This window comes from Chinchilla lanigera, unplaced genomic scaffold (genome assembly GCF_000276665.1).
Source record: "Chinchilla lanigera isolate Chin_1 unplaced genomic scaffold, ChiLan1.0 scaffold00060, whole genome shotgun sequence".
Lineage (NCBI taxonomy): Eukaryota > Metazoa > Chordata > Mammalia > Rodentia > Chinchillidae > Chinchilla > Chinchilla lanigera.
This window is the reverse complement of record NW_004955461.1, coordinates 9,893,589-9,916,020: the sequence shown is the minus strand read 5'-3', so window position 1 is coordinate 9,916,020 and position 22,432 is coordinate 9,893,589. Positions and strand designations below refer to the sequence as shown.

Here is a 22,432-nt window from a genome sequence, read left to right as displayed (position 1 = left end):
CAGCTGCCGCAAAGAGCAGGGCTTCAGGCCTCCCCAGAGTCTCCAGGACAGGATGAGGCCCTGCCTGCTTCCTGATTGTACTCAGTGTCAAAGCTCTGACCTACACAGCTTTCAGGTAAGAAACTCTTTACTGAATAAGCTCCCCCCAAAATAAAAAAAGCAGCTTATATTTATTATGATATTCTAGTTCTAAAAAGCTAAAGAACCAAAAGTCTAAGGAAAGTAGTAAAGAATCTCAATGTCATCACATGATAAAGAAATGTGGCACACGGCACATTCCCTTGTGTGCAAGAAAAGAGGCCAGAACACAAAAACAACGACAAAACCCAAAACCAATGAGCTTATTTTGGTCTATGAGAAGGTTGGAGTATTGGGTAGGGATATAGTTCAGTGGCACAAGCACCTGCCTGGAAAGCATAAGGTCCTGAGTTTGAATCCCAGTACCAAAAAAAAAAAAAAAAAAAAATGGATGAGAAGGTTGGAGTGAATTGGTTTTTTTTTAAAGGTAATTTGATTATTTCAGTTCATTTTGGCTATTGAAAAAAGGTCATATATTTCTCATTTACACTAAATATGCAAATTCAATGTTGACAATTCAGTTTCACATGAGATTATACCACTGCCAGGTTATCAAACACTGACATATTATCTCACTTAATGTCTTAGAGCAACTCCATGAAATAAAAATCATTTTCATGGTACTGAGATACAAAGTGGGACTTGGCCCAAGTCACATGGTTGAGTGACAGAACTTAAATGTAAACAAAGAAAAAGTGAGACGATCAGAGTCTAGGTTGTGTATTTTGATGCTTTGGAACAAAGCAGGAGTATCTGAAAAATGAGACCTAATTAATAATACTTTTCCTTTAGAGATCTTTAGAGTTTTAAAAAAAAATATTAAATAATTTGATAAAACACTTTTTGTAGTATTTTTCTCATTAAAGTAATAATTTATTTGCAAAATTTAAAAAGCTGTACTTCCATAAAACCATGACAGCTATGGTCAAAAACTTCCTGCATTCCTGTGTAATATTTTGCACATACATACATATATAGAAAAGTAAGACTGGAATCAAATTATACACTACGTTTGGCAAACAGCTGTTTTTTAACTTAATAATTTGGAAACCTCTTTCACATCACGGATGAGATAGCTGCATTCTGACTGAAGAAAATGACTGTGAATATTTAAGTCCTGTGGCGGGCTGAGCCTGCAGGTCTGTAGCTCAGGACCAAAGCTGCTGGTCTGATGGTTCACATGCAGGAGAGGACCTCTGCCTCATGGCTCATCTGGGACAAAAGGCACCTACCTTGCTTCACTCCAGGTCACAACCAGATCCTCTGCCATCCCAGACATTTCCTAACAAAAGAAAAGATTGTTTTTTTACTCAAAGAGAAGAAAACTCCTCAAAAATAAAAAAAATTAAATATTTTATACAATCTACAATGCTTAAGCCAAATGATTAAAGAATAACTTTATTAAGTATTTGTCATTTTTAAGAATGCCCTCAATTACTAACCAAATACTATGTTACAAATAACTAGTTATGAGGTTTTACATTTGTTTAATAGGGAATAATTGGCCCCAATTAAACTGACTAAACTAAGGCTTTTTAGATTACTAAAACAAATTAAACTTTTTAAAATGAGAATTTAGGTGATCTTAAAACCTTTCTGAAATGGATAATGATACTTGCTAAGTTGTAATCGCCCTGGTTTTATTAGTTATATTAAGATAAATTAAGTGAGATTAAAATCTTATTTGATTTATTTACCTTTGAAAATGAAGACCGTTTAAGGGTTACACATCCTCAGCCTTGGCGAGTGCGACCTCAATTAGTCAAGTCAGAATGTCTTTAAAAGCTTTGTGCTTATTGCTTCCAGCATGGAGCGAGGTGTTCATTAAGGTACCAAAAGTCTCATAAAAAATCCAAAGTTGCACTAGTGAAAAAACGCTCAACAAGATGAAAACTGATCACATCTTTTCCAGAAAATCCAGTAGTTATTTTAAAACCAGTTTTTAAACAAGATTTGGTTCTGGTGGTTTTAACGTGTCACTCACGCAGCTTGATACCATTTGGATTCTTTAAACAGCATTTAAATCTACGGTGAGTATAGAATGGTACATTTAATTTTATACCATTTTTAAAATAAGTTGTACAATATTTAGTGTGACCCTTTTATGACAAGCATTGTTAAAGGACTTCTTTCCCTGTTTACAACTATTTATGAAGGCCTTTTTAAATAAGAAAAACATGAAACTGTTATCTCACACACACAAAATTTCTTTCAAAAGTTTATTTAGTATCAAGCAAGAGGAGACTTTGCTTAACACTACAGAACATTTCAAGACTTGAGTTACAAAAGAATACCACATTATTTGCACTTGTAATTGGCTTCCCTTTTTACGCATGTTGGCAAGAGAAAAAAAAAACTAGCATATGTCTGAAAGATAAAATAACTAAATTCTATGGAAACCTTTAAAATGAAAGTGAGGCTTATATTAAAAGAATGGATTAACATATTTAGTAAACCTAATTTTTTGTTTAACACTAGTTAATCAAAGTTATTTTTTTCCTTTTGATGACCTATTTTTTCATATACAGACTGGAAATAACAAAATTTTACATGTTCTTTTTTTCCTGACCAGGTTGATGTTTCAACAAAGTAGTTTTAAGTTCCATCCATTCAGATTTTAAGCATTTTGATTTATTTAAAAAGGGATTGTTCATAGAAAAAATTACTTTGAACAGTATACAGGACGGTGGAGATTGGCTATTTCACAACATCAGACAGTACAATCAGTATCTGCCATATGGCTGGTCCCTGTAGACGCCCTTCGCTGTCCTCCCTGAAGGTGCCTTGTGTCTTGAGTTAGTCCACTCCTCTTGTCCTGAAATAAGGAAGATTAATCACAATTAGATCATTGCTATGGGTTCTACTGGCACCATCTGTCAGAATCTGACTTCACCCTCAACCACTGGTATATGTCATATTGAAGATATATATCCATGATGTACTGATAAAAAGAGACACAAGAGAATTTACTTTAAAAAAATTGCAAACAGTGGAAAAACAACTATCTCATTATTAAAACTATCAGGATGGTAAGAAAAATGATTTCTGCATTTGAAATGGCAACCAACTTTACAAGAACTTCCTGCTTCCTATTCACGCAACTAAAACTCACAGGCTTGTAGAGCAAATTGCACTGCCTTGTGAAACATTAAGACATTCTGAGTGGGAGTGAGAGCAGACAGGACACATACATTTCTTCTACCAGTGAACACAAGAGAAATAACACAGACAATCTGTGGAAACAAAAGGAGGAAAACCTGGCGAGCAACGGGAAGGGGCAGACTGAAAACACGAAGGGCGGACTGAGAAACGGAAAGGCTGCCTTACTTTTCCTAGGTCTTTCATAGAAAGACTATGATAAAGTTGCTTTGGGTGGGAATTTATGCCTCAATAGCATGAGATAAGCTTAATGACATAAAGTCAAATTTCAATCATTGTGATACTAAATCCATACTGGATAATGGCATTAATAACAAGGAAAAAATCCAGAAATTAGCACTTGTTCAGCTTCAGAAGTTTCAGTGAGTCTACAGGTCTTTGACAGCAAATGGTTAACTTTTCTGCTGCAACATACAGCAATTTGAAAGCCATGTGTCCGCAGAGACCAATTTAAAAAGCTGTGAAAGAAAAATGCTTAAAATGACCTCTTCTTTTGATAGGAACATGCAATCAACGTCATTCCCTCAAGCTAACTTGCATCAATTTAAGCAGACAGCATTCAGCAGTCCAATGTATTTCTCTTAAGTGTTTGTTACGAATAACAACAACCAAAAAACTCTGAGGTGTGGTCATCACAGCTTCAGGCAGGTGATACAACAAAAAGCACTTCAAAAGGAACACGGAAAATGGTTTTGCAGTTATGTTCAGAGAAATGTCATAACATCCATTAACTACGAGCCTGGTTCGCTCACACTGGGTACCAGGCACTCACTCTCAGAGCTTTGTAGCTGACTGAAGCTTCCATTCTCTGATGTCTTTGCCCTGCAGCAAAGGCGCTTCTTACTAGCATTTCATTGCTGCCACCAATTCTTTTAATTAGCTCTGTCATCCTTCTGCATATAGAAACTTTGGACATGGACTCCCCAGCTTCTCTGCCAGCTGCCCGAAAGTGGAGGAGCTCAGCTGTCCTCTTCTAGGTCTGACAGAGCCACGTACTCCTCCCCACCTCCGTGCTCTGGTAGCCTCTATGAAAGGACTCACTGTGATTTCTTCCGAGGATTTGGGGCTAGGACTGGATTAACATACAAAGATGGGGGTGGGAGAAGCACTTTAGCACCATGGTCTCAACTGCTTCATTTCTCTTTACTGCCCAGAAGCAAAGACAGTTTAAAAAAGTATCAGGAATCAAGTGTCTGCAGTCTGACCAACTATTTTGTTAAATGAGAAAGATCACCACATGGCAATCAACCCAAACAGAAAAATCTAAGTTCAGAATGTGAATTCATGCAGTTCTCTGCAAGTATTTAGTTTTCTTTAAACATTAAATTTAAATACTAAAAAAGCCTCTGAAAATAGCTGTATACACACACAGACAAGCAGAGAGGAGTCTGCTGTTCGACAGTCACAACAAACACGGCTTCCCCTCCAAGGCCTGGGGGGACCTTCCACATACTCGTGCTCTCTGAAAGGTCCTTCTGGCCACTCACTCACCATAGGAATCGTAAGTCTCCTCGCTGAGCCCGTGCCCATAGTCATAGTAGTCAGTGCCACTGTAGGACAGAAGAAAGCAGAGTCAGCACAGAACGATATAAATCATAGCTAACAACGTTTTCCAAAAACTAAGTAAACTAAAAACTAATAAAGAGTGGGGCTAAAAAAGTTGAATAAATTTCCACTGGAATTACAGAGTCCTAAGATTGAGCCTTAGACTTTCAGACTATCAAAGACCCTTGCTTTTAATGCTCCAATTTTAATACATCATAGTATACTCAACATCTTTCCCACAATGACTGCTGCCCTCTCACAGCACTGGGTGCTGTCCTCTGTGCCCAGAGCCCAGGAGAGAAGACAAAGACAGCATTTGTTCTGGAAGAGTGCACGCGGAAATGGCCTGCCTGTGAGGACAGCCCCGGTACCCGTGCCAAGACCTACGCTGGGCTGGGGCCAGGTGCTGTGGAGCAAACACCACTTCTTCTTTCCAACAGGTGGAGAGTTTGTTTTTTCCTTGTCCTTCATGTATCTACCACTGAGCACGGTGCTGTGTGAACCGCGGCCACTTCACATTATGGTACATTTAAAAAGGGCTGTGATGAAATGATTTACTTCACTAACGCTATTGAATTATGGGTGAATGGTGAATGACATGGGCTTGAGTGAATGTGACTGTGTGGAGAAGGGCGTTAGGTCAGTAACCTCTGCAGTGTGGACACAAGTCTGAGGATCTTTCCCACATACAGGCCAATCTACGTCCTAATGAACAATGTCCTTGAGACACCAAGAGCAAGAGAGCCTGTTATCACTGTGGTTCTGCAAATCTTGCAAAATCATATTTGAACTGTGTCTATCTTTATAGGAATCGATTTATGGAGAAGCTAGCTGGCCAGCTCATTTGCATTTGGAGAATCTGAAAAACAGCCTCCACTCAATCTCCCAGGCTTTCTTCTTTCTTGCTCAACTTCATTTGGAGGAAAATGATTATCGCCACTATTTTGACTTCACGCAATCAAATGAGAAGCTTCCTGTCACAATGGAAAGCAAACCAGCTCAGCTTCTCATCGGTCGGGACTTGGAGAAGGGATCTATGTTGTGAGACCTCCTCCTGACCTGCTGAGACCCCCCCCCTCCCCCCGTGCTGCCATTCTCAGGTAAGTGACACCAGAGAGTAATCACCAAGTCCAACATGTATGGCGCAGCACAGGCTGTCCTATGAGAAAAGCATCATCCTCAAGGCTATGTCCTTTCTTGTCTCAAGCAAGGGGTTGCGAGGGTGGGGGGTGGGGTGAGCCTTTACACTGCTGTTTCTTCTGCCAAAATTACTTCTATGCAGACTTGATCCTAAATGCCACTTCCCAGAAGAGCTCCGCAATCCAGCTGGGCCTGCTTCTCTTGCAGCATACCTTCAGCTCCTGCTCCTCACAGTTCTGGTCTGGCACAGCCTGGGCCCCACAAGTGTGTGGGAGTGGTATGTGGAGGAGGGGTGTCTGCACAGCTCCAGTGTGAAACCATGCTGCTCAGAGAACGCAGTACAGAAATGGGGTTCTGAAGACCAGAAGGACGGAGTGAGGACAGGGGAGGAGGAGGAAGGAACAGGGAGACAGGCAGCATGCAGAGCACAGAGGCAGGAAATGAGTGGGAAAATCCCAGTGTCTCCAAGTGTTTTATCAACCAGACACATAATAACAGAAGGCTGGGGCCACAGCACTCTTCAGTATCAAATGCTTCCTCTATGTGCAAAATATAGGGCACGTGTTGTTGTCCTAGCTTACATACATCCTTACACACTAAAAGCATAATAACACACTGCCTACAAGGTGAGCTCTCTACTGTGCAGGCATCTGGCATGTGTACTGGACTCTTCAGCTCTTTTGAATGCTGCCGAGGCCCTATACAGTCACTACTACAGCTGATCACTATATGAAAGGGCAGTGTGCAATTCTTCCACAGAGGCACATGGAGCTATAGCACTTTAAAAAGTGGTCTTTGAATGGAAGCCTAGCATTCCTAGAGAAAGTGGGAGGAAAGAAGGGAATGTGGGAGGAATGGAACTGTTGTGAGCAGACCGCTGCTATACTGACAGCTTCTCACAGGCATGGCCTCACTTCATCTGAAAATATGTTTTTACAGACAAAATGCGGGGCACAGAGAGGCTGAGCCAGACAATGTGTAGGCAGCAGGCTCTACCCCAACAGCTCAGAAGGCCACGACCACCACATGCTGGGGCGGTTTCTGCTCCACAGTGCGGCTGCATTCAGGAGGTTCCTGCGGTCCTCTGATCTATCTGCTCCCATGACCCCTCCTTATGCCTACACAGAAGTCTGGATCTAGGGGAAGTTCCTGCCCCACGACCATAGTGACCTGAGGCCCCACCTCAGTCCTCTCTGCCCCGAGCTCTCCCCTCTCCTCTGTCACCCTATTTCTCACAAGACATGATAAATATTTACAGTGAGAAAAAAGAAGAGGTACTAGCTGAGAAAAAAACAGATTCATTTTCACATTCAAAAAGATAGTGAACCTAATATAAACCACAAAAGAAAAAGTATGGCTTTCTTAACTCTTAAGGTATTGTAGCATATGACAGTGCTTTGAAAGAAGAATATTTTTTTATTTTGAGAACAAAAACTGACTCAGTTAAATCTTTTCATACAACGTCGGTGTCAAACATCAATCAAGACATCTGTGTCTGAACTCGGCCTTCACCTGCCGAGCAGCCTCAGAACTAACACCCACACGCCCAGCCAGGCGGCCCAGACCAGCTCTCACCCCGCCATCACCCTCCAAAATCTGGCCCTAAAAGAGTCAAAATAACTGCTCATTTTGTTGAAAATAAACTGGTGAATACTTTTTAGAAACTCAACAGCAAATTAAATGAACTTTGGTCTTCTTTCCAAAGGTCAGAAGTTATATCATAATGGCTCCTTAGACAAATAAAACTTTGATGTTCTTGAGAATTTTATCTCTGTTGCACAGATAAAATGAGAGCAACCTCTTCATAAAACTGAAAAGAACTTCCCTGACTGAGACAATTCCCAATTGTCTAACTTGGAACCATAAATGACAGATATCAAGACTAATAAATGACCGCTTTCTGACCAAACCAAGCCTCTTTTATTACACGAAGCGAGCAGTAATGAACATCTGTACTGACTAGAAGTGTGTCTGTGAAACCCTCTAACCCAGTTCAGCATAAAAAAGTTGCGAGTGGGGGTTGGAGAATGCTTTCCAACAGAACAGAAGATAAAAGGTAGCTTAATTTGGTCCAGCATTGGTTCAGTGATAAGACAATCTTCATTTTGACAAGTAAAAACTTTATACTGACACTTGCTATCATTTCACCCACTTCTGATTACTTATTGCAAGACTGTCATCAAGCTAAGCGCTGCGCCAGCTGAGCCCCTTCTACCTGTCAGTTCCATCCGAATGGCTTTTGCAACCTTCATTTCATACAGCTCAAATGTCTATTAACCAAAGACGTGTCCTATTTCCCAAGGATAAACTAGAAACCCAAGACACTGCAAAGGGGGAAAACCACTAAAAAACTCTTCATGTATAGATACAACTTACAGTATTAATAGCAGACAAGAAACATGTGAGGTCAGTTACTCTTCAACTCCAGCAACAGACCAGGGGCAGACCCTCTCTCACCAGGCCACAGCTGTCTTTGCATACAGTGCCACAGCCAGGACCCCAGGCCTTCTGCCACCTTCCACATTCTAGCCCATGATGTGGGTCAAAGTGCTCAGCAGAATTCCTGGCTTTCCCAGAGGTTTTCAATTCCAACGAATGAGTCAGGCAGTAGCTCCCTGGATCAGAAGAAGGTACATCCTCCTGATTCTCCCTCTTGTGCAAGGAGTCAAGCACAAACTGCAGTGCCAGGACCAAGTCCTGTCTCCAGTTGTCTTTGCCCTCCATCCACAGAGGCAGGAGAAAAGGCCGACAACAGAGCAAAGACCCCAGAGGGCCAATCCTGGAGCAGGTTAGGAAGGAATGCCTGACATTTAGCCTTCTTCTACCCCTTAACCTCATCAATATCAATTTCTACTTTACAGGCACTGCAACCAAACTCATCAAGACTCCTGCTTCTATTTATGCCAGTGCAGGAAGCTCTGGACCACCACATCACTGCCAGGGTGCCTAGAGCTCTGGACCACCACACCTAGAGCTCTGGACCACCACACCACTGCCAGGGTGCCTAGAGCTCTGCATAGACCTGGCTGTCCTGATTCCCTACCCAAATCTGCAGTCTTCTGCTGTGCCCCTGAAATTCATGGCCCATCAAGCCAGTCCCCTATGCAACATCAGATGCTTTCTTCAGACATTCGTGCTCAATGGAACCTGATTCACTGTTAATGGCAACTCTTCCTCAGCAGCCCTCTCCAGTTTCTTAATCTCCCAAAGCTGAGGTACTGCTGGGCCTAGCAGAAAGGTGAACATTCTCCTCCCTAACCTCTGTGCCCTCTGATACACCACCACTTCTGTACCTTGATGCTTTACTCCTCTGTGAACTACCTAGCTGTCACTCTCCCAGTAGCCTCACCATTCTGAGTCTTGGAGTTTTCTGTGTGCAGGGAGATAGTTCTCCCAACAAGCAGACTCTTAAGCCTCTAGACTCCTCTCATGACCCTGCAACCTTTACCCACTCGCTCCCATGGCACACCCTCAATCATATCCTTCTCTACAGAAGTTTCATCTTCACATATCCCATTTTCTATGACACCTTGTCTTTTACTTTTAGTATTCTACAAACTATTCTTTCCATTATAATCATCCCCACTATTCCCCTTAAACTTTTCATCCTTGTCAAGGTAATTAATGAACTTTAAGATGCTAAATTCATAGTTATACTGAGTTCTCAGGTTAGGTGACCAATCAGTAATTAGCCTTTCTGGATATTCTACCAGTGTTTGGCTTCTAGGATAGTATATTTCTTGGCTGTAAACTTCCTGGTTTCCTTTCTACTTCACTGGCTTCTTCTCAGCAGTCCCCCCGCCAATTCCTCCTCTGCTCTCAAACCTTTTAAAGTTGGAGTATTCCCGCGTTCCAGGTTGCTGGTCTAGTCTGACAGAGCATCTAGCATTTCTGCTTTACTCAGGAGTCTTGAATCCTTAGTCTAATCATTAAGAATTTGTGTAAAGGAGGAATAAATAAAAAGTAATATTTGGAATGAAATTTTGGTAATATTCTTACTTTTCCACTGTCATAGGCAACTGAAGATATGAAATACCTTCAGGGTAAATGGCTGAAAAAAATACCAACATGCATTCAATAAGTGCCTTACCTACCTCATAGTTTTTTCATAACTGCTAACAGTATTTCTTCAGGAGAGCACCGAATAACAAGTTACAAAATCCAGTTGTATAAGCAGGATGGAAGAAGAGGTAAGCCAAAGTCTAGTCACCTGATTCTGTGACTTCCCTGATACTGGTTCCTTGAGCTCCTACCACAACCTACTCCACCTAATCTGGGAAAATAGATGGTAGTAACTTCATTTCATTTCTGTTTTGTGTTTTGTTAGGTCTGTTCACACTAAGTGAGTGAAAGTGAACCTGTGGAAGCTGAGGGGCATTCACAAAATGCTTACTATGTGATTTGCTGGCCATCCTGACATTTCTGCCTTCCTGGAGCTTAGAATGGGAGGACAACACATTTGATGGGAAGGCTGCACCAGCCATAAAATTTTCAGGACAACTTGCTTCACTCTTCTCTTGTTGATGGATTCATCACTAATTCACCTCTCTCCCATAGTATCAATACATACTGCATCTTTGAAATGGTATGGAGGGACTTTGCATGTGTGACTCATAAAGACTTGGATGTCTATTAAATGAAAACATTTTTACAGTAATATTAAGGTACTACCTGTTCACTCAACTCTGCTAATATTTTCACTAATGTGGTAGATAAAACAATTGGTGCTTTACCAAGAGTTAAGGTTGTGGTACTAAACCATGTTAAGAATTTGTCTTTTTATAAAGGCATTTTCACTTAATGTCCTTAATGAAGTAGTAAAATTTATAAATTCTATTAAATCTCAACTATTAAGTACACCTTTGCATGATTCTGGGTGAAGACTGGAAAGGCACTCTGGCTGCGGCCCTGAGTACACTGACACATGACAATGAGGACAGCACCTGAAGACAGCGCTCTGCACATAGCCTAACTTCTACTTCCAAGAATGAATGGCAGCAAATCACAGTTATACAGACTTTGCTATCTGGCAGGGCTTTTCTCAAAAATGAATGAAGTGAGCCTGTCACTTCAGGAAAGCAATGGATAGCATTTGCCACTCGAAACTGATAGCAAGCCAATACTAAAGGTTTTTCTGTAGCAATTTGTGATAATCATGAATATGACTTTTTGATGCTACCTAAGGAAATGTGCCACGGTATTGCAGGGATATTCATGACTACATTGAGCCAATGTTTTTCAGGTGCTACATGCTTATTTGAAATGAATTCAAGGTATTATAATGTAAGACTATGAAAAGTTTACTTGTAACATTTTTAGCACCTAGCCTTTAAGAAACTACCATTTGCTGGGATAGGAGTATAGCTCAGTGGTAGTATAGCTTGGGTTCAATTCCTAGTGTTGGGGAAAAAAAGGAACAAAAGAAAAAAAAGTAATTAAGGAACTATCATTTCCTGAGTTTTGCTATGGTCAAAAAATAATATCCACAATTATCCCTCTTGAACTACATGTAAGTTGCTCCAACTATTTTAATCAAAACGAAAATCACATCAGATTGAATGGTGAACACTGAAGCAGATTTGAGAATCCACAAGGTCATAAATTCTTACTGAATGTTTGGGAAATATCAATTGCTTATAAGATATATTATTTATTGTAATAAGCAATGGATCAATTATTGTCACATTTAATGGTCAGTAAATGTCTTTGTTTATTTTAATTTATAATATGTTAAATATTGCTATGAACGATACAGACTAAAGCACTCTGGCCCTCACTAGTTTTTACAAATATAAAATATGAAAGGGCTATGAAATAAAAAACTTCCAGAGCCACTGGCCTAGAACATAGGGCTACCGTCCATTTCAGATGGAAACAGAGTGAGAACCACACAGTTGTCTAGAGACTGTTTCTTTTATGTAGGAAACTGTTTACTTGTCTGCACAGTGACACGGGAAGCAGTCAATTCTCACTAACTAGCTGGCCTCGAGGACAGAACCCAAAGTCACAGCTTCTGTGCTGCAGATCTCACACAATCCCATGATTAAAAAGCCCTGTCTTCCGGGCAGATAAGCAAGAAGTCAGAGAGCAACCAGGATTTCCATGAGCAGTGGAAATGTAGAGTCTCCCAAATCACCAGGAAAAGGATCAACCTGGCAAGTTTCCCTGCCCCAACTGCTGTGTGTCATCTATGACACCAAGAATGTAAGAAAACAAGAACACAAGCTTAGGTTTGAAAGAAATATTTTTCTATAGGAATTAAAACTCACATACATTAGCCAATATAGGAATTCAGGAATTCTCACTTTATTACAGTTCACTTTATAGATACTGAATATTTTTTTGTTAAAGTTGAATGTTTGTGGCAACCCCACATTGAACAAGTTGTCAGTGTTATTTCCCAACAGCATGCGTTTATCTCTCTGTGTCACAGTTTGGTAAGTTTTCAAGCTTTTCACTGTTATTATAACTATTAAGGTGATCTATGGTAGTGATGATCTGTGGTGGTACTATTACAATTGTTCTGGGGCACTATGATTGAGTCTACAAAGGTTCTTCTGTGTGTTCTGTCTGGTTCACCATCCACTCTTCCTCCATCTCTCTCCTTCACTTCAGGCCTCCTTACTCCTTGAGATGCAACATTATTTAAATCAGGACAATTATAGCTCCACAATGGCCTCTAAGGTGAAAGGAAGAGTCTCAGGTCAAAAGCTAGAAATAATTAAGCCTCACAAGGAAGGTATGCAAATGCCACTATAGGCCTAAACCTAGGCCTCTTCTGCCAAAGGGCCAAGTTCTAAAAAGAGAGAAGGATTCTTAAAGTGTTACCACTGACATGCAAACGATTAGGAAGTGTAAAGCCTTGTTGCTGATATGGAAAAAGTTTTAGCAGTTAGGAGAGACAATTACACCAATCACAGCATTTCCTTAGACAAGTATCTGATTCAGAACACACAGTTAGCTCTACCCCACATTCCCCACAGGGTCTCTGGGTCATAGCAGGACACATTCTTCTAGGGGCTTCCTAACCCTGCCGCATCAGACACACCTCACACCCCATGCACACACTGCTAGACATGCTGGGCAGTTCCCTTGTTTCAGAGCCCCTGCTATCTCACATAGAATCTGTCCCAGTTGTCCAGGTTCAGGAACAAACATGTCCTTTCTGAAGCTATTTCTGTCTACCACTGCCCCATCACAGCTGCCAGACCTGACATTTTAGGCCCTCTCCAAAATCTTCCCCAACTCTGCCATCCCCGTACACTGCTGCTACAGAACAGTCAGAAGCCTGACAGCAGAATCTAGTGATCCGAGGTTATAGTACCTGCTCTGCCAGCATCTCTGCTACTCAAATTCAGATGCCAGATCTACTCACAGGGCCCCACAGGATCCAAAGGGCCACTTCACTCAATCTCCTGTTTCCCTGCACCTCACACAGGTGCTTCTCCATGTCACCTGCTATCTGTTTCTCAGGGCTCCTTGACAGTCAGTTAGGACTGTACACAGAAGCATTTTGTAAGTAAAGTCAATTAATTTCATGGAGACCCAGAAGAGCCAATGATTAATGAGAGTTTGGATTAAAGTTCAGTTAGCTTTGAATCCCATTCTTCCCTCTAAAAGCAGAGTAATCTTAGGAAAGCAGCTAAATCTTTCAAGTACCAACTTCCAGAATTATCTGAGACATAAAAGATGTTCCAGAAAAACAACGAAAGAAGGAACAGATAAATTATCTGGCTTAGAGTCACTGCTTAGTAAGTAAGTCCCACAACTGTGTCTTCTATGACAGAGTGATGACAAATAGTAATAATTAAATGAGTTCAAAAACATAAAACACTTCTCACTGGCTTACCACTAATAGCAAATAAATGTTGACTCTTAATCTTGGACTTACTACTATAATAAGTTTGTAAAACCTCATTTCAGACGTAACAATTACTTTGTCTGAGATTTTAAATGTCAATATAGGTTTGCTAGAGAATCAGAGATACAAGTTTGCTTTTGATCTCTGATCTTTCCCCTCTCAACTGTGAAGTGCTTCTAAATTTTACCTCTCCTGCAAAGTGCAGAAACTTACTGGTACTCCGCTGGATCAAAGAGAAGAAATCAATCTTGAGAGGCCATGTGGCCTATCTGCTGCCCTTCAGGCTAAACTGTCTTAATCAACTGACAGAAACGATTATTTTCAAAGACTTCCACAGAAGAAGCCAGGATAACTTGTCACAGTAACACACTTGAACAAGCCTGCCAGAAAGTTCTTATTTTATGCTTAAACTTGGATCTCTCAGGAGACATTTAGGATTCTTTTTCTCTTATTCTGCTCTCCACAGAGCTTGAGAGTAGCACCACACTTTGTGAAGGAAGACTTAGGAAGACAGACTTCTCAGAGAAGGCAATGACATCTGTGTCTGGAAGGCCTCCTGATATAGAGGGCCCACTGCAACTCAACTCTCTGGTGCTGAGTGTAATAAGCTCACAGTTACATGGGGCACAAAGACATGCAAACAAAGATTTTATAAGGCTCTAATAATAGATGCCCCTCATCAAATGTCAATTATGAGCCATGTGTTGTGCTGGGTATTTACATGAATTATCTTTCATCTTTAAAGCAAACATGCAATAGAGATACTCCCTCTAATTTACAATTTGGGCTGAAAAACAACAGCCTTCTACCAATTAAAAAGACAGAAACTCTGATGTCTTATATTATCCTTTATGAGATGAACATGGGAATTTATCACATTTCTCATTCAACATTTGTTCAACATTTACAGAGCACCTACTGTGTGGCAGCCTTAGGAATACAGCAGCAAGCGAGACTTGGCCATTATGATAAAAGTCTTGTGGGCAAGTCAGATAAGTACACACTGGCAGATGGGGTAAGCACTATGATACTGAGAAGTCCAGGTTCTGCAGGGACTCAGGCAGGGTGTCTGTGCTGGGAACACAGCTAAGTTTTCTAGAAGAAAAGTCTAAACTGACAATGAAGACAAAAGCCAGACAAAATTGAAAACAGCCGCAAAGCAGAACAACATTCAATCTGATCTGGTAATGAGAAAGCCCCTCACCAGAGACATGAAGTAACTCTCCTGGAGACACATGGCTAGACTGCTACGGAGGCAGGAAGGAAGTCTAGTTACGCTGTCTTCCTATCCTAGATTCTTTCCATCCACTTGCTTTCACTACCATCTAATTTAACCATCAATCACTACATTCTCAGACTCTTAAGAAGTAGGTCTTGGTGCTTTTCTTTTTTTTAAAGCCATGTAATTCAGGAAGACAAAAGGAGATTACTGGAATTAAGATGTCTCATACTCAAAGTCTCAAAGAAAATGCCAGAGAACCTTCTGAGGTGCTGAAAATGTTCTCCTCTTGGTCACATAGGTGTATACATACATTTACAGAGAGGTGTTCTTTGTTCTGTGTACATTATATCATAGTACAAGGAAAAAACAAAGAAAAGGAAAAAACTAATTCATATTTTAAAGGGGAGGAATCAATAGGCATGTGATGGCAATTTAGCATGCACTTTCTCCTTTCCCACCAATGGACTCCTAACAAGATAGGGTATGTACGTCAGTGCTACTATATCAATCCCCACTCCAAATATGTTTCTTAGCCATGTTTGCAGATGAAACAGTCAATGAGACAGAAGCAAACATTACAAAGTGAAGTTTCCAGGAAATTCCCTAACAAAGGCTGACCTCCTGGGAGGCATGCTTTTCTTCCTCAGTCTTCTTTCCTGAACCCCAACTGGATGGCTGGAAGGAATGGAGATACTGGGATTGAGATAAGCCTCAGGGTGGAAAGCAGGGTTAGGGAGGGTGTAAGATGGAAAGGCAGAAGCTTTGGTCCTTAGGGACCACTTAAGAGTTCCCACACTAGCTGGAGCTGTTTCCATTCTTTTGTGAGAGAAAAAGAAACATCTAATCTCACTGAACCAATGGTTAACTCAGAGCCTCACCCCATAGTACCAAGTATTCTGAGATAACAGGAAGAAGGGGCACTGCAGGAATCCCTCCATTTTTGGGATCTGAGACCTTTAACCATGCTTTTTTATTGAACCAGCAAGGAATTGTCCTTCTTCCTGCTACTCCTGCCTATTGAAAGATACAGATGGTTTACAGAAAAGAAAAACTGCCATTTTGTCATGGTTTGTATCTAGATGTTCCCTCAAAGCCTCCTGTGGTCATTGTTCAGGCTTTTCAGAGGTGGCTGGATCTAGGTGTGTGATGCAGAGATCAAAGATGTGATGCTGGGACTGATTCACGGTGAGATGCCAGGATTAAAGCTGTCCTGGGATTGATTCATGATGTGATGCTAGGATTGAGGTTGCCCCAGCCTGGGTGTGAGAGCTACCTGTCCTAAGGCTGGGCAGCCTGGATAGGATATAAGGGACAGAAAGAGTGTCACTCCTTGTTGCTTATCACTTGCAACCTGCTGCCTTCTGTTTGCCATGAACTATTTCTCCTCTGCCATACCACCCTACCTTGGAGCCGGCCAACTATGCACTGAAATGTCTACAAGCTTATGAGTCAAATAAAATTTTCCTTCCTTCTTTAACCTTCAGTGGCAGGATTTTGTCTCATCAATGAGAAAAGTAACTAAAATTTTTTAATTAGATTCTTAGAAAATGTAGAGTAAAAGGAAAACAGTATTTTGTCTACATGATCCTGCACAGTCCCCCACTGTACTTTCTCCTTCCCCAGCACACTCAGCAGCCCACACCACCTTGACCACTCAGTGGGCTGTGCGCTGCCCCCTTGTTTGCCTTCCTAATAGAAACGTATCTGTTCTTCAAGCAGGTTTCTCCATTTTACTAAAATCCTTTCAGAAGCTGGTTATGAAGTTAAGAAGCAGGCTTTGGAGTGAAACAAACATACCAGAATATATGCCTCAGCATTTGTGTAAGCTTAGGCAAAGTTAATTCAGTTTTCTCATCTATAAAATTGTTTTAAAAATACATCTTAAGATTGTTGCAAGGCAAAAAAACTGTGTTACATATGTATATGAAGCTCTTATTCAAGGAGAGCTGTTGATAATAATATTAAAGCATTAGTGCTTTCTAAATGAGTATTTTCTCCAGAATGCTTATTTTGACATCATATAATCTATTCTGCCAATATAAATTGTGGTCTAAGGTAGTGAGAAACTTATCTAGTGATAAAAGTCTAAAAAAAACCCAACAATAACAGACAGCTTCCTTCTATTTGCACAAGATTCTGAAATTTCACAATTCCACTGAACTTTCAGGAAAGTAAGCACTACTCTGCCACTCTATGAATGCAACGTAAGTTTTCACAGGGGTCACGGTTTGGCTGCTTGAGGTCACACAACAAAGGGCAGAGCTCAGATTCTTTCTTCTGAAGCTGTCAATTTCAACAGTGAATTTAAAAAACTATCATTAGAACTAAGATTTCTTTTTAAAAAAATCTGCAAGTGAAACAGATGCATTGATTACAACTTATTTTTCTAGCAAAGGATGGTTTAAAAAGTACTATGAACTACATTCACTGTACTAGACACCACAGATAATAAGAATTCTTTGCCTAAGTATGGAGACTGCAGGTTAGGATTTTCAGGTGGAGGCAATGGGAGGTTTCATGAAGAGAGCTGACGCACACACTGGCCTAGAAATAAAGTCCTGGGAACTGAGGCAGAGACAAGATGTTCCCAAAGAGAAGGAGTTTGGGCAGGAATGAGGTTGCAAAGAATGAGGTTCAGAAGGCTGAAATATACACTCAAGTTTAAAAATACTTTTTTGGGGAGAGATCAAGGTTGAGTTCATGGGGCCTATTTATTTATATTTTCTGTTTTGATTCTCCAAGTCCCATGGTGATGTGGTAGGATATATAATCTTGGTACTGGATTTTTTGGCTCTTTCAATAGCATCAGTAATGATCGATCAGCATTTTTATGAGCCAGTCTACAGTGTTTCTACTGGATCATTTGTTAGTCTTGCATTTGTTTTTATAGACAATCCCCATTCTTCTGCTACAATAAGGTGTCTTTTCAGGGAGATTTCTGATAAATACATGCATTTGATACTTGGATTTGAAAGCATTATGTATTATGCTTTAAAGAAGCATTAACTGTGATCTGAAATTGTTACACATGTAAAATAATCTAAAAGGAAACCTCATGAGATTTTTTATAGGACTGTCAGCAGCACATAAAACAACGTTAGACAGGCAGATGATTTTCAGATTATTCTATGGAATCTGGTGGCACTAAAGCTTTTACCTGCATACAAATTACACAGGCTCACTCTTCAAATACACAGAATTAAAATAATTTAAGCCATTAACACTGTCATATTTAAATGCAATGTTAAGAAATAGAGGCAAGAATACCTACTTTGTTTTAAAATCACTGATACTAAGTAACATCCTACCTGTCTGTATTTAGTTACTAAGTACTTACTGAGCACTCTTATGTTTCAGCAGTGTGCTAGGTACCGGTGGATATGGGAGTGAGCAGATTTAAAGGAAACAGACATTGACCCTCTTCAATCTGAATTGTAAGTATGAAAAAAATTGGGTGGTATTATTAAAGCATATGATTATATGAGAAAATTTGTTCTGACTGCACAATAGAGAAATGGTAGCAAAGAAGTAGCATGCAGACAGGGCAAGCAGGAAGCAGGCTAGTACTCCAAAAACACTCACTACTCACAGTAATGTATACTGGAGACCACTCTAACTTAGAACCAGAAAATCATGTGAAACTCTACAGAATGTTATTTAGTCCATCACAAGAATGGCTTCTATTGATCCTACATGAAGCGTCCTTCCTAGGAATTCCAGGCTGTGAGACCATTAAAGAACCTGTTACAATCAGCACACAACAGGTTAATCCCTTTACATGCCACTGAGCATGCTGTTTGTCCCTCTTGGTCTTCCTGGAAAAAAACTTCATTTCATAATTTAGATATGCTTACTAAATAACAACTCAATCACTAAATCTGAGCCCTGCAGAATTTCTTTCAGAATATCATTGGAGGTTTATCCATATTATTGCAGCTACAACAATCCCATTCATTTTTATTGCTGAGCACCATTTCATTGACAAATATGTCACATTATATTCTTCTGCTGACTGGCATCGTCTGCCACCTCCAGTTTTTGATGGTTACCAATCAACCTGTTCTGAATATTGTTCCATAATTCTTCTCCTGAATACATATTCTCATTTCTATTAGATAAATTTACTGGGAGTGAAAATACTAAGGGAGATAGTTTTAAATTTTTTGGAAGAAATTGGTTAACTTTTCCAAAGTAGTGCAATTTTACACAATACACAAGTACTACATTCTACTTGTCCTACAGCCTTGCCAACATTTGATGCTGTCAGTGACTCTTATTTTAGGCACTCTAGTGGGTGTTCAGTGACACCTACTGAGGTTTTATGTGTATTTGCATTTGCTGAGGCACAATATGGAGCATATTTGCATATTTTAATTGGCCATTTGAATATACACTATTTCTGTTCATGCCTTTTTCCTTTTTTTAAAATCAGATAATGTTTTTCTTATTGAGTTATGGAGATTTTTCATATCATTTGGATGAAAGTCCTCTGCGTATATATATGAAGGAATTTTCTTTGTGGTTTAACTATTTAATTTTTAATGATACCTTTTGATGAAGAGATGGGCCTTAATGAAGGAAAAGTTGCAGCTTTTTTTTTTATTATTTATATTTTCTAAACTTTTTAAGAAATACAAAGCTGATCTATAGTTTCACATAGGAATTTTATGAACTTATTTTTTCCTTTAGGTCATGGACCATCTTAAACTCACATTTGTAAATATGTCAGGTGTGTGCTAGGGGCTTAGAAGGTGTTGTCCTCTATACAAGTGCATAGCTGTCAGGTATACATTACTGCTTGTTAAGTCTTTACCCACGAAACCGCTTTGGCATCCATATTAAAAGTAATTATGTTTGAGTCTATTTCCAGATATTAATTGAACTGCTTGTTATCTAACCATTCAAATACTACACTATATAGATTATGGTGGTTTAATAAATCTGGAAGTCAGTAGAGTATTCCAAATTTGCTCTTCTTTATCAAGATGGTTTGGTTATTCTAGGACCTCTGAATATCCACATATTTTAGAACCAGTTTGTCATTTTCTAAAAGATAATCACAACAAAAAATCTGTCTTCAAGCGCTTTGATTTTAAATGTAATTACTTTACAAATTTTAGGGGAAATGACATCTTAACAATATTTAGTCTTCTAATCCAAAATCAAGGGGTAATTCCACTTAGCTAGATTATCATCACTCTGCACATGCAACATCTGATAGCTTTTGGTACAAAGGAATTATTAATTTTGTTAAAATGATTTCTAGAAATCAAATTGTGGGGAAGTTTAAAATAATATATCCACTTAGGAAAACAGTTGGGCAGTTTCTTAAAAAGGTAAGCACAATTCAACAACTGATCCACCAACTCATTAGTTATCTACATGCATGTCTACACAAGTCTTGCCCATAAACATTCACAGCAACATTACTCAGTAGTAGCAAAGAAGTAGAAACAATGCCAGTACTGACTGCCTAGTACAACGATGGTAAACTCTTTAGAGACGAGTACCCAAACTGCAATCCAAAACCCACTTATTGCAAAGTGCCAACATTGCAATTAAACCTGAACACTGAGGTTGTAGTTTATAAAAAAAGCCTCATACATTAACACATTGTGTCTTAAAAGTAAAAAAAAAAAAAAAAAAAAAAAAAAAGACACGTGTTCCATAGGTTCACCACCACTGTAGTAAATGACTAAATTAAATGTGTTACAGCAATAGACTGGAATACCATTTAGCAATCAAAAAGGAAAAAAAATAGTGACACATACATAATGGGAATAGCTTAAAAATGTAATCCTAAGTGAAAGATAGCTGGTGTAAAGGATTATACATGGTATGATCACATTTATATGCAATGTCTGCAAAAGGAAAGTCCACAGATATAAAATGTGATTGATAGCACCGACAGAGGGTAGAAAAAAGGATTAAACAAGCTTGAGAGAGCTCACTAAAACCATGAGATCCTGTCAGTTGTACAACTGTAAGTTTACTAAAAGTCATTAAATTTTTGAATGGTTTATTTATGGTACTTTAAAGATCATTCTTAAGGATTTTAGGCTTTTTAGGTACTTTATGCTTCTTAATGCTACTTACATAGGCTCTTTCAAAGGTTATGTTCTATGTACTAATTGCTAACATATAGCAATACATGATTTATATCCTGACTCCGTGTAATTTAACTGATAAACCTGCTTATTCGTTCCATTAATTTTTGGTTATCCCTTAGGATTTTCCATTATACAGCCACAGGTGTGAGCAGATACTGAAATTTCTGACGTCTTTTCTGATTTGTGTATCTTTCCTTTCCTTTTGCTCACTGTGCTGCACTGATTATATCTTTTGTAAGTTGCAGAATAAAAATGCTTTGGCTGGATGAACCTGCTTGGTCCTAGTCACAGAAGGAAAATATTAAATACTTCAGGGAAGTATGTAATAAGCTTCAAGTATTTTTAAAACTAGTCTTTGTATTCTCCTTGTAACTGCCTTTTATCAAGTCAAGAAAAACTATCTTATATTTCCAGTTTGCTCAGCTTTCTATTTGGTATTAATTGTCAGTATACATTAAGGTTTATCAAATGATTTTATGCATCTATTGAAATGACTATGTGATTACTTAACGTGGTGAATACACTGATTTATTTCTGTATGTCATATACAAGCTTCACTAATGAGTTTTGTTTTCTTGTTTGCAAAGCTGTTTTCAGATTTGGGGAACAGAGTTATACTCAGAGGAGTTGAGCTGGAAACGTGCTCTCTCTTTCTTTTCTGCAAATACTGTGTGATCCTTAGAAGCTTGATAAAGTCCGCAGGTAAAGCAACCCAGCCTACAACCCTTTTTGGGCAAGGATTTTTACTTATATTTCCATTACATTAATATATATTGAACTACACAGATTTTTCTATTCCTTCTTGTGTAAGTTTTCATAAGTTATGTGGGGTGTAGTGATGCATGCTTATAACCCCAGAACTGGGAACCTGCGGGAGGAGAACTGCAAGTTCACAACCATCCCGTGCTACACAGTGAGTTCCAGGCCAGTCTCCACTACACAGCAAGATTCCCTCCTCTATGTCTTTCAAATAATTTGTTAACTTTTCCAAATTGTACAGTGTATCGGAATAAAACTGTTTATATGTTCTTTCTCACATTTTCTTGTCTTATATTTGCCACTAAGTCTAACCAAACAGCTTGTGGGCTCACTTCCTTTTTCCATGCCTCACTTTCACTAATGGATGCTACTTGCCTAACTACCCTTATTATGTTTTTAGCCAAGTATCTATAATTCATCCCAATGTAGGATCCAAAAATTCTAGAACTTGTCCTCTCATTTATGCATTAGTAACAACAACAACAACAACAACAAAGGGTATTTTGTAAATGCTTATTTGAAGATTTTGTGGACTTTTCTTTATACTAGGGCTTGAAC

The 22,432-nt window shown here is 39.3% G+C and overlaps 1 protein-coding gene across 1 annotated transcript in view; it reads right to left on the bottom strand.

Annotated features, from left to right (window-relative positions):
- Positions 1-22,432, bottom strand: part of Khdrbs3 (KH domain containing, RNA binding, signal transduction associated 3) — a gene marked incomplete at its 5' end in the record, with an annotated part of 175,155 nt that overhangs the window by 10,191 nt on the left and 142,532 nt on the right. The window contains 3 exon segments of the mRNA XM_005398044.2: positions 1,311-1,360; positions 1,776-2,893; positions 4,729-4,787. Of these exon segments, the coding sequence (XP_005398101.2) occupies positions 2,802-2,893; positions 4,729-4,787 (151 nt within the window).